We start from the raw sequence: 13,113 nt of genomic DNA on the forward strand, positions 1-13,113 counted from the left end.
CAACTTCATTCAGCTCCTCCACATTTTCAGAAGATGGCGATGGTATCATTTGGAAGAGGTGAACGACGTTTGCCCAGTTCGGTCGTGTCCACGTTCCAGTCTGGTCTCCAGTCCATTGACAATCTAATGACTGCACTGCAGGATGGACATTACAATTTTAAAAAACATGTAGAAAAGGCTCATGTGGCTTTTTCAGAGGCTGAGGATAAGTTAGACAACCATATCCGTCGTCAAACTAGAAAGTGTCGGGAACAGGAAGCAGAACTATCAAGTATGCAGAGGAGAAACAAAGCAGTTATTAAATCTCTGACAGGCTTGGAAGATTCACTGGAGTATTTGTCAATAAGACTCAAGAAACAGAAGAAGAAGGCTGAGGGCGCTCAAGAAGAAGTGGACGATTCTGAGAAACGTGTCAAAAAGGCACAGTCTGAGTACGATGAAGTCAGTGAGACCAGAAATAAAGTTCAGACGGTCGTAAAATATACGTGGTGGATACCTGTAGTAGGAACTTCGGTCGCGCTTTATGATCATGCGATACTCAAACCACGTGTTGATAATGCAGAAGGTTGCCTTGACTCCGCCGAGTCAGATTTAACCAGTGCTGAACACGCTCTACGTGAGATGACAGAACAACATGAGAATACTCGAGCCGTTATCAAAAGACATAAGAAGACACGGACCAGACTGGAAGATGAAATGGAGGAGATTGAAGAGGATATTTATGCATACAGGAAGGATATTAACAAGCAAAATAGAACTCTAACAGCGTTGAGGAAGGTGATGACTCGTCTGGGTAAAGTGTCGGGACGAGCAGAGGTACTGAGAGATGCCACAGCCATCATGCATGAAATAGCAGAGATCGGGATACCTCTTAAGAGTTTGTTTGACAGTTTTGAGGATATCATTACGCAACCAGATCTCTGGAAGAAGGTGCTTTCTCGTCCTGAATTTCTGGCCGTTTGCGATGATGACGATGATGATTGGTGAATGAAAACAGAAATGATACCTTCAGTTATTGTCTCCACCTCACGTTAAGAGGATAGTCAAGTTTTTAAAATATTTGTTGAAACTTATAACTGTTGAGCAGGTTTTATTTGGCAGTGTATTCTTTAGATCGTGTGAATGTATGTTTGTACCTGACCCTGAGTTTCTCATTTTCATTCGTGCCTAAGTTACGGTCAACCTGTTGAGTATTTATGATCCCACTCTAAAAAACATTTCCCGAATTTGCCCATTCATTTAAAAAATCTGTGCTTTATTTCACCGTGAGAACATTCGAGGGAAATAACATTTACATAGATTTCCTTCGTCTTTAAAGCTTTAAGCATTGACACGGCAACCGCTGTTCTTAGACCAGAGCAATTTTAAAATAAGTTTATGAGTGCATGCGCTCCTGTGTTCTTCATAAGTCATCGAGTTCAATAATTCAAATTGTAAACCATGCACTTAAACAACCAAGCGATGGTAACCTTTAATTTTTGGGGGGTTAGTTTTCCATGCACACTCACCTGATTAAGGCAAAGGAGGCAATGGACAGTGTAGCCACATACCTTATGGCTATCAAACAGTTACAAAATATGTCATTAGCAGGCAATGGTACTTCAATGTCAGGCAATGGTACTTCAATGTCAGGCAATGGTACTTCGGTGCCATGCAATAGTACTTCGCAATGTGGCATGCTGGACTTAAAGAACATGTTATGTATTGGATTGTTCTAATTTTACAAAATATGTCATTAGATCATCAATTTCGGAGGAAATCTGAAGACCAGCTATTTTCTTTCGTCAGAAAATTAATACTTGTTTAGAAGATTCGATCTTGATATAAATGGTACATTAAATGGTAATGTTACGTAAGGTTTCTGTTTCAGTAGGTGTGTATTTAAATAACTGACTACCTCATACTACTATTGGGTCATCTTATGAATCACATTTGAGTTGGAAGTGACGTCATCAGACCGGAAGTGCATAAACCATCTTTAAGTCAGACTATACTACAAGAACATGTGCTTCCAAGACCACAAGTCAATAGCCCTGGAGGCTTTTCGTTTCCATGTGAGATTAATTGGAGGAACGCATTTTCATATTTGAACTATACCTGTAAATAAATGACTTTCGCAATGTCACAGTACGCATGCTGGACTTGAAGAACATGTTATGTATTGGATTGTTCTAATTTTACAAATATGCACATGGAAATGGGTCAAGCTCGATTCCTACGATCCCTCGATAACTTTTTCCTAACTTTCATGTAGATTTTGTAAATGCCTACATATAAAGTGGGTCGTGAACGTCTACGACACCACCGATACCTAATTAATGGTTGGTACGGGAAGTACATTCTCCAGATGAGACGGGGGCACGGGTGGCCCAGTCGTCCAGGGCGCCGCGATTCGCTGTGCAGAGTTGCGTCCTTTTGGGACGCCAGAAACCTATGATTGTGGGTTCGAATCCCGGTTCGCCCTGATTATGTTTCTAGGTTTGTCAGCACCATACCCGTGCTCGTGGGTTTCACCGAAGTGGTTAACGTCTGAGACCTGCATCACTTCAGGCTTTCCTCCCACATTAAGCTGACACGCCGTGATATAACTGTAATACTGTTAAAAGCGGCGTTAAACACAACTCACTCACTCCGGGTGAGACAGAGCGATTGGAATTAACTATCGCTGTGTCACACATGTCAAGATTTACCTTTTTGAAGATTCGTGTTGATTTTGTCTATTATGTGATTAATGCTTTGTCATCGAAGTAGCATGTGATGCATGGTTGTATGATTCAATTATTATCATTTTTTGTATCTTTATTACCTCATGAATGGTTTTGCAGATATCTTGTGTACCTAAATGCCAGTTAATATAAAACGGCCATATGTATGGTAACTGAACTATCTAGCCTCATCTGGACCAGTCATATGAGTAGATGGCAAATGATTATTATCGTGTACTCACGGTGGGAATCTTGCATGTTAACAATGTGATCGATATTAAAGTGGGTTCTACAAGCGCACAAGCCGAGTCACGTCATATGAATAAATATTGTTAAAGCCGCCAGGTGAGGTGAGGTGAAATGGGGTTTAACGTCGCGTCCAAGATTATTGCACTTATATAGCGACGCGCATGTACGTTTGTGTGTTTGTTTGGCTGCTTGTACTAGTCCGGACTGATGCCGATTTATAGTGCCCGCTCACTGAGATACCATGCCGCAGTTTAACATGAATCAACAGGCACTTTATCTGTACAACAAGTACCATATTTTAACGACTTTTGGAGGGACGCGGCTGAGGATCGAATGCCGGACCTTCCGCTCTCCGGGCGGACGCTCTACCATTAGAACACGTACTCAGAGGCACAGTTTGAACTTTAACAGGCAAATGTTTCTTGGAAAAATTGAAGTATTTTGTGTAATCGTGTAGTAACGTTTAGGGGGTTGGGGGATGGATTGAGGGATATCTGTATTAGCGTGTGTTTTTCGTCGAGCCGAAGAATTTGATATATATAATTTTATATTTGATATAATTTGAAAGAGGGAAATTGTCTATTCAATCTGAAGCAACATTATATTTTCCAGTATATGTTGAACAAATTTTTGTTTTTAGAAGAAATAATATTCTTCTTGGTGTAATGGTTAAGGAAAATTAACAAGTCATGATTTCTAGCTTTCGCTAAATGTACGGATTATGTCATGTAAAAATGACATCAGGCACTCGTACATAATTCAATTTTTCGATGCCATGTTTAGTGTCAAAAAAAATAAATAGTGTCTCCCAAATTATATAGGAAACCTGCAGATCATTTTTTGTCAGGTTTCTCCATCACCCGCGAACACATTCGTCCGACGTGCACTGTAGTATTTTATCCAACGAATGAAACTACGGTTCGGTTTCAGCGATAGGGAATCCAGCATGTCCTCAAACCAATGGGCACTCGGCTTACATCGACAAATGGCAATATTTCCCGTGCAACATGTGCTTCAGTCTTGTGGCTATCTGCCCGAGTCATTGCCTCAATGCCAGGCAATGATAATTTAATGCCAGGCAATGGTACTTCAATGTCAGGCAATATCAGGCAATGGTACTTCAATGCCAGGCAATAATACTTCAATGTCAGGCAATGATACTTCAATGCCAGGCAATAGTAATCCAATGCCAGGTAATGCTTCTTCAATGTCCGGCAATGGTACTTCAATGCCAGGCAATGGTACTTCAATGTCAGGCAATGGTACTTCAATTTCAGGCAATGGTACTTTAATGTCATGCAATAGTACTTCAATGTCAGGCAATGGTACTTTAATATCAGGCAATGGTACTTTAATGTTATGCAATGGTACTTCAATGCCAGGCAATGGTACTTTAATATCAGGCAATGGTACTTCAATGCCAGGCAGAAGTTTAATGCACGGAGTGGGTTCATAGCTAACTAAAACTAAACACATGTTACAACTATGCATACACCGGAAATCGACTGTATGTAGTCAAGGCCGGGATAAAAAGTATTCGAACTCATAAAGTATTGACGAAGTCATTGCACACGCTTTTCTTTTTTGCACACGATATTTTCTTAATTCTGATAGGACTATAAGGACTTATAGCGGCTTAAGCGAAACAGCATGGCGGATGTCAGCAAGAAGACGATTGCCAAAGCAGAGAAAGGCCTGATGAGCCCGAAAGATGTTAAGGTAAGTATTTCAAAAGAAAAAGATAGAGGATTAATGTTTGTTGTTTTTCGTCGCAATATTACAGGTACCTGAAGGCGGCCTGTGAATAATGATCCATGCTGTCGGGGTACGATGACATGCAATCACCCAAGTCATCGAGCTTGACCACCCGCACACTTTGGTCCATAGACTGCTGGGGAACTTTTCTAATTGGGTTTTCCCATGGGTTCCAAACAAGTACAGATGAAGCGCCCGCTGATCTGTGTTACCGTCATTTAAGTATGTTTAAGAAATCTTGGAGCTTAACGTGACTGAAGGAAAATATTATCATTGTGCCTTCTATTACGCTAGGGACGGGAATTGGAATTGGAGCGGTTCCAGACAGGCAGCGAGATTGGGAGGTATTGGTATTGAGAGGAGGGGTAGTGGGGAGGTAGTTGTGCTGGAACTTTAGGTAGAGGTATTGAGAGGTAGTGGTGATGGAATTGGGAGGTACTGATATTGGGGAGGTAGTGGTACTTGAAAAATACATATCGGTGGAATGACATGAAAACAAATGTAGAAGTGTGTTTGTTGTTTGAAAAGTCAAAAAAGTTACTTAACTGTGACTGCCTGACCACCCGATTCAACGAGTCGCTTACTTCGACCAGCGTAGGTTCCTGGGGACAAATTCCACCCCAGAATCCCCACAGGGCACCACCAAACCATGTAGAAAAACGCTTAAGTTTACATTCAACCTGTTGTTGATTTCAGGAGGACATGATGTTGGTCCTCGGGCCTCACATGAACTGGCAGGAGATGCTGTGCCCCGCCCCTCTCTCGGTGTGTCTCCTGGGGCAACTGGTCCTCGTCACGCTGGACAAGGACGTGTCTCTTGTGTCGGAACACATGACAAGGGATCGCTTCAAACACACCGAGTACCCGGAGTCTCTGCGGACCAGCATCCTTCAAGTTGCTGATGAGGGATGGAATGCTTTCAACCTGGCCAACAAAAACATGGATCAAATTCGGCTGCTGACACTGCAGATTCCTCAACACGTCAAGAACGCTGTCAAGGTAATTATTTTGTAATACAGATTAAGGAGTGATTTAATGTTGGTGTAGGTCTCAGTCTCCCAAGAACCGTGAGCCTTTGGAACAACCGATTTTCTCCTACGCACCCTGAGGTTCTCCCGGAAAAACACGGATCTCATTCAGACACCCTGAGTCTCAACCAAACACCATGAACGGACACCATGACGTTCCCTCCTCGACACTCTGACTTTCTCCAAGACAGTGACGCTCCCTTTAAGACCCCCTTACTTACAACCAGTGTCATGGTGCAGATAACGGACCCCTGGGGACTAGCTGGTGCATGCCCTCGAGGTTCACAACCCCAGCTATTATTAAGAGGTTTCACAGTCACCACTGAGCCACTCGTAACAAGTGAGATAAAAAATACAAACATGTTAGACCACATGCATCCAATAACTGTCGACCCGGGAAGATCCGTGGTAGAATAGGTCTTCAGCAACCCAAGCTTGCCGTAAAAGGCGACTATGCTTGTCGTAGAAGGCGACTAACGAGATCGGGTGGTCAGGACTTGGTTGATGCATGTCATCGATCCCAATTGCGTGGATCGACGCTCATGATATCAATCACTGGATTGTCTGGTACAGATTTCTTGGCTTCACACATTGTACCCATTTTGGGAATCGAACCCGGGTCTCCAGCGTGACGAGCGAACGCTTTTACCATTAACCTACCCCATCGCCCCATGTTGTGTGTAGATGCGTGGATCGACGCTCATGATGTCAATCACTGGATTGTCTGGTACAGACTCGATTATTTACAGACCGCCGTCATATAGCTGGAATATTGCTGAGTGCGGCGTAAAACAACAAACAATAACTGTCTGCCAGTAGATAATAACCGAAATACTGAAGTACTATAGACACTTTATTTAATAAAGACCATAATGTAAGTAAGAACCTACCAACACAAATACTCAATAAACTAACTGATCCAGCCCTCAGTATAAAATAGGTATACAATGTAGTTTGACAAATAACTGTGACAAGTTATAACGCCAGATTTAAGTAAAAAGAACCAAGAACTCACCAAGTTTCCCCAAAGGGTGGCGCAAGTGAGAGGTCCGGGTCAGCATTGGCCGGGCTCCACAGTGGATCTGCCAATGTAATGGCAGCCCAATTATTTATTACCCTGGTCGGACGTCAGTGGAAGCATTGGCAAGACCTGGTTATAAATACTGGGAACCTCGTGGGGCTAAATTGTGTTTATGTAAATTTGATGTATCAAGTTTAGACAAATACCAGAGTAAAATAAACTTCAGTACATTTGACGTGCAGATCTGGCCAATTTTAACAACTGCTAATTATAGTAATTATAATACGTAACTACTGACCAAATGATGAACAAATTCTCACAAGGAATTATCATTTCACAATAGTAAATATAATATAGTTAAAAACTCTTGAAAATTATAAACTATCCACTTCACATTTGGTTACAATATCGTTTGAGGCACGCATAACATTTTAAACGCCATTGCCAAAGACAAACTTGAACGAGTTGTGTTGAAAAAAACTGTGTTGTGAAACAGATATATATCCTGTTCTTGGAGTCTCGTCACAACCACGCACCGCGCTCCCAGACACCTAGACTCTCTCTTTGGAACACCGATTGTCCCCCAGATACCCTCACTCTGCCCTGGACACCGTGGCTCTCTCACAGACTCCAGGAATTTCTCCAAATCACAATAACTGTCCCCAAAACAATCATGACTCGCCCAGACATGTTCAATGTATATCGGTCCCTTATGAGTATATTTCTGTTTTTCAGTACATTGTCAATGGATCAGAAAAGGAAGTGCGCCATCTAGTTCCTGATTACTTAGCTAACATTAAACGCATTACTGACACATGCGTTGTACGGGCTGAAGAAGTGGAGACACGATTTTGTACTATCATGGATTTGATAGGAGAACTACAGAAAGCATGCACATTTGCCGAAGGTCACTATTCTGAGAAACTGCTCAAAGCTGAAAAGGATCATGAGGTGAAGACATTGAGAATGAAGTCATTAGAAGAAAGAAAAAAGCTCGCAGAGGAGGAGTACAATGAATTACGCGACCAGTTTAAAAAGGCCGAAAAATCGTATCAAAAAGCCATGGACTCTATGCCATCTGGTTGGAGCATGATCGGTATGGACTTCGTGGAAGGGCTGGCTAAATGCACACTTGGTGTCTGCCAATCAGTCTCCAATGCTATTACAAAGAAGGCCGCGAAAAAAGAATCCTCCAAAGGCAAGCATGTACAGAAAGAAGAAGACAAGGAAGCTCTCCTGATGATGGAACTCCCACAACTATCGCATTGTGTGAAGACTCTCGTAACAGATTTCGATCAGATTATGCAGGGAACGGAAGCAGATCATCTCATGATGGTCGAGGCAACATTTCAGGATATCGTTCAGGCTTTGAAGTCCTACTCAGGAGTCTGTAAGCAAAAAGTGAACGACATTGTAGATGACGGGTATCAACTCATCAGGAAAATGAAGACTGCTGGTAAGCAGCTTGCCAAGGTACAATCACAAGAAAAAGATGCGAAGCTTATAGCAGGAAGGCTGGAAGGAAGAATGAAAGCACTGGAGACATTCTGTGCACATGCATTTGGACAGTCGCTGCAAACACCAACACCCATGATGTCCACTAAAGAGCAGGATAGTTCCAGTTCAGCTTCAGCAAGATATAGTGAACAGTGTAGATTCCAAGTTGAACAAACTGCCTCTTCTCTTGAATCAATCAGAGAGGACTTCAAGAGCAAAAGCAAATCATTACAGGAAACCAATGCCCATGTGACGTCAGTCATTGAAGAACTTGCACACATTAATCTTGACAAGGTCAACTTTGATGAAATAAAACAGCTGTTGCAGAGAGGTATCAAAGCTCTTGGACAGGTTCGAACACAATGGGGAAAGTTGGTGAGATTTTTCACAACAATTTCAAACATCATCAAATGCTCCATGGATGAAAATGTGAAGAATTTCGTCCAGGGCGCCGAGCGAGGGGCAGAGTTTCGTCTTGAGTACACGATGTCGGACATGATGAGGGACATGATCTATGTCCAAGCATCTGAAGCCAACAAGCTATCGTACATGGTAAACAACTTGGCAGAGATGTATGTTGAAGTGTCCGAGAAGCATCTGATGGATCAAGTGGCTAGTCTTGGAGAGCTGCTTGCATTGGGTGGAGAGAACGACACTCGCGCCGTCACCCGAAAGATGTCCCAGTTGAACAGACAGGCACAGGACGCCACGGTGTCGATTGGTTTGATTGTTGCCCAGAAGCAGCTGGAGTTTGACACGAAGGTGCAGAGGAGGATAGAGAGGATTCAAAGGGAGATGAAAGCCGTCTTACCTCCTCCTCCGCCAGAAGATCCAACGATCAAACAGCAGGAGAAAAAAGCAATTAAAGAAGCTGAGAAGTTCAAGGCAGAACACAAGGTTGTGGATGAAGATGATTGGGTGTGATCTCCTCCTTTAAGCCCCATACGCTAATATTCATCAAGATTTTATTCTGGAAAGAGGCCACCTGCGCATTATAGAGGTCACAGTAAGATATGGCTTACAGTTGCAGAGCGACAATTCATGATATCAATATACCAAAATGCACAATAGTTCTAATAAAATGTACAGTATGGTTTGGTTTAGTTACTTGTTCTTTATATTAGACCGCCCGTCCTGGGTTCGATACCCGACAGCATCATACCAAAAGACGTTAAAAGATTCATGTTAAAACGGCGGCATTGTAGCTCAGTGGGCATCAGTCGGACTTGTACAAGCAGCCACACACACACACGTGCATGCACGTCGCTATTTAAGTGCAATAATCTTGAAAGCGAGTTTTTTCTGAGTCGATGTAAGAGGATTCATCAACTGAGTTGTTAATAAGTTTATCAGATTCGGAGGCAACAATGTCAACAGTTGAAATATATAATTGATCATTTTCAAGTTTTTCACCGATACCTTAATACATTCAAAATGACACACCCACTCTTGTGCTGTAATTTCATTGATGTAAGAGGCGACTAACGGGATCGGGTGATCAGGCTCGCTGGCTTGGTTGATGCATGGCATCGTATCCCAATTGAGTGGATCGATACTCATGATGTCAATCACTGGATTGTCTCTTTCGGACTCGATTATTTACAGACCGCCGTCATATAGTTGGAATATTGCTGAGTGCGACGTTAAACAACAAACAAACGAAACAAAACAAAACTAGGCTACTTCACCGCTCTCAGGCTGGGTTGAGCAACGAGAGAGTGTATGCGTGAGTATGGTTTTACGCCTCTTTAGCAATATTCCAGCAATATCACGGCGGGGGCTACCAGAAAAGGGCTTCACACATTGTGTCCATGTGGGGAATCGATCCCGGGTCTTCAGCGTGACGAGCGAACGCTTTAACCTCTAGGCTACCCAAACGCCCCAGCTTAATGTTGAAGAAAGCCCGAAGTGATGAAGATCTTAGAAGCTTACCACTTTGGTGAAATCCAAGAGCACGAGCTGGTGCTGACAAACCGAGAATCATACGCATGGCGAATCTCGGATTCGAAGCCATGGTCAGGGACTTCTGGCAAGACATGGAGATGTAACGTTGAACCACCTGTGTCATCTAGAAGGAATGGTCTTGCTAGTAGTGAGCATTGGTGTTAAGTTCTCAGATTCCTAGATTTGATTGTAATGACTTGCTTCGGCTGTTCACTATGATTAACGTGTGGGATATATTATATCACGGCGTGTCTGATTGATGTGGGAGGAAAGTCCGAAGTGACGCAGGTCGTAGTAAACGTTTACCACTTTGATGAAATCTACGAACAGGGTTTGGTGCTGAGAAACACATTCAGGGTGATTAGGGATTCGAACTCTCTGCCGTATGTTTCAAGCACACCTAAGGGACGTACTCAGACACAGTATACTGACTCCGAGCCGACCAGTCTTTGTTTTTGCCCCTTCATGGCAAGCGCCAGACAGGGTAACAACAAGTACCATCTTTTAACGTATTTTAGTATGACTGCCCGGGGTTGGAACCCCAGACCTTCCGCCCTCCGGGCGGACGCTCTACCACAAGACCACGGAGGCGGTATGTTTTAATGGATCCCGTCGGTTTGCATGTTTATACAAAGAAACATATGATCGATTTGTTTCGATTTTGTTAAGGCTTGATATTTCAGATGTTTAACGGCGTGTCGACTTGTCTTTGGATAAAGCGCCACCTCGGAGAGCGGAAGGTCAGAGGTTCGAACCCCGGTCACGTCTTACTAAAGACAGTAAAATATGGTACTTGTTGTTACCCTGCCTGGTGATCAGCATTAAGGGGATAACACTGTGTCCGTGTGGGGTATTCATGTTAAACGACAGCGCCTAGTCTGTCTCCAAGACCTTAGAAAATAAACAAAAAAGAAGTTCAACTCAAGTCTAGAATGATTTAGCAGGACTAAGGATGAAATTAAGGATGGATTTGGGCTCTATTTGGATTATTTTTATGTTTAGAATGTTTTTGTTGAGAGAGAGGCATGTTTCTATATAAGTGCAATAATCTTGAACAAGACCCATTTCACCTTACTTCAGAACGAAACACGACCACGTCAGCTCTCACGGAAATGAAACTTATAATTCCCGCTGGATAAATATAGACTGCTGCCGCAATGCGTATCTGCACCAAACTCTGCACTCATTGCGGGGGGCAGAAATTGGCTTTATTCATCGGTTAAAATATCTATTACGTCGTAAATCGCAACCCATGCTTGCCGTGAAAGGCGACTATGATTGTCGTAAGAGGGGACTAACGGCATCGGGTGGTCAAGCTTGCTGACTTGATTGATTCATGTTATCGTATCCCAATTGAGTGGATTGATGCTCATGATGTCATTCACTGGATTGTCTTGTCCAGACTCGATTATTTACAGACCGCCGTCATGTAGCTGGAATATTGCTGAGTGCGATATTTAACAACAAACGGGCGGTCGGGTAGCCTAGTGGTTAAAGCGTTCGCTCGTCACGCCGAACACCCGGGTTCGATTCCCGACATGGGTACAATGTGTGACACCCATTTCTGGTGTCCCCCGCCGTGATATTGCTGGAATATTGCTAAAAGCGGCGTAAAACCATACTCACTCACTCACTCACTCAAAACAAAAACAAATGTTAAACAAATTCACTTCAGCGTTGTAATATTAAGGTAGAGGAGTAAGCCGATTTCACTTCAGCATTGTAATATTAAGATAGAGGAGTAAGCCGATTTCACTTCAGCGTTGTAATATTAAGATAGAGGAGTAAGCCGATTTCACTTCAGCGTCGTAATTTTAAGGTAGAGGAGTAAGCCGATTTAACTTCAGCATTGTAATGTTAAGATAGAGGAGTAAGCCGATTTCACTTCAGCATTGAAATATTAAGATAGAGGAGTAAGCCGATTTCACTTCAGCGTTGTAATATTAAGATAGAGGAGTAAGCCGATTTCACTTCAGCGTTGTAATATTAAGGTAGAGGAGTAAGCCGAGTGCTGAGTGCTGTGACATGACCTTGGACTCGCCTCCTAGGATTCCCAGTTGGTTACTGAGGATAAGGCCATCCCTGCTCTGTCGACGCATGCCTATTGTGGACAATGCCTATCATTTGAAAGAACTAGAGTCATAGGGGCAAGTGACCTCTTCGACACAACTAACCCCTCCGATTTCCATTTGCGATTAAATACCACCAAAAACATCGATTTATCTGAACCTGCTCAGCGAGGTGGTAAACGTCTAAGACCAGCATCACTTCGGGCGTTGCTCCCACATTAAGCTGACACGCCGCGATATAACTGGAATACTGTTAAAAGCGGCGTTAAACCCAACTCACTCACTCACTCACTAGACCTGCTCAGATATTTGGTACCTCGTGAATATCCGGTTTTGAATTGGTCTTCAGCAACTCATGTTTTAGTACGTAGGTGAGGTGAAATTGGGTTTAACGTCGCGTTCAGGGTTATGGCACTTATTTCGCGGCGTGCATGCACGTGTGTGTGTGGCTGCTTGTACTTGTCCGGACTGATGTCGATTTATAGTGCGAGCTCACTGAGATACCATGCCGCACACCCCACTCAGAGACAGTATACCGACTCCGAGCCGCCCAGTCCTTGTTTTAGCCCCTTAATGCCGAGCCCTTTACGTCTTTTGGTATGACCCTTCTGCTCTACCACTAGACCACGGAGGTGGTCAGCTTGTAGTGAGAGGCGAAACAACAACAAAAAAACAACAACAAAAACCCGGAGAGATTGCCCCAAATCTTCCGCAAATGTCAGTTCAAATTAAACACACCCGAATACTTGTTATTGTGGTGACAATTTATGTCATGGTTTGAGAATAATAAATAAATAAAAACAAAAGAAAACTAACCATAATCATGTCAGTGTCCCGACTGTATC

General features: G+C 43.1%; 2 protein-coding genes across 3 annotated transcripts in view; both read left to right on the top strand.

Annotated features, from left to right (window-relative positions):
- Positions 1–9,281, top strand: part of LOC139458786 (uncharacterized) — a 35,669-nt gene extending 26,388 nt beyond the window's left edge. Inside the window, exons 2-4 of one of the 2 annotated variants that reach the window (XM_071240204.1) lie at positions 4,569–4,673; positions 5,406–5,708; positions 7,494–9,281. In XM_071240204.1, coding sequence (XP_071096305.1) covers positions 4,605–4,673; positions 5,406–5,708; positions 7,494–9,179 — 2,058 coding nt within the window. In that variant the 5' untranslated portion in view covers positions 4,569–4,604 and the 3' untranslated portion in view covers positions 9,180–9,281. The remainder of the gene's footprint in view (positions 1–4,568; positions 4,674–5,405; positions 5,709–7,493) is intronic. The other variant, XM_071240203.1, reaches the window with a different exon arrangement.
- LOC139458787 (tropomyosin-2-like) lies at positions 34–987 on the top strand. Its single transcript, XM_071240205.1, has one exon. The coding sequence runs from the start codon at positions 34–36 to the stop codon at positions 985–987; it is 954 nt and encodes a 317-aa protein (XP_071096306.1).
- Positions 9,282–13,113: the final 3,832 nt, after the last annotated feature.

This window comes from Haliotis cracherodii, unplaced genomic scaffold (assembly GCF_022045235.1).
Source record: "Haliotis cracherodii isolate W230 unplaced genomic scaffold, xgHalCrac1.p SCAF_13, whole genome shotgun sequence".
Classification (NCBI taxonomy): domain Eukaryota; kingdom Metazoa; phylum Mollusca; class Gastropoda; order Lepetellida; family Haliotidae; genus Haliotis; species Haliotis cracherodii.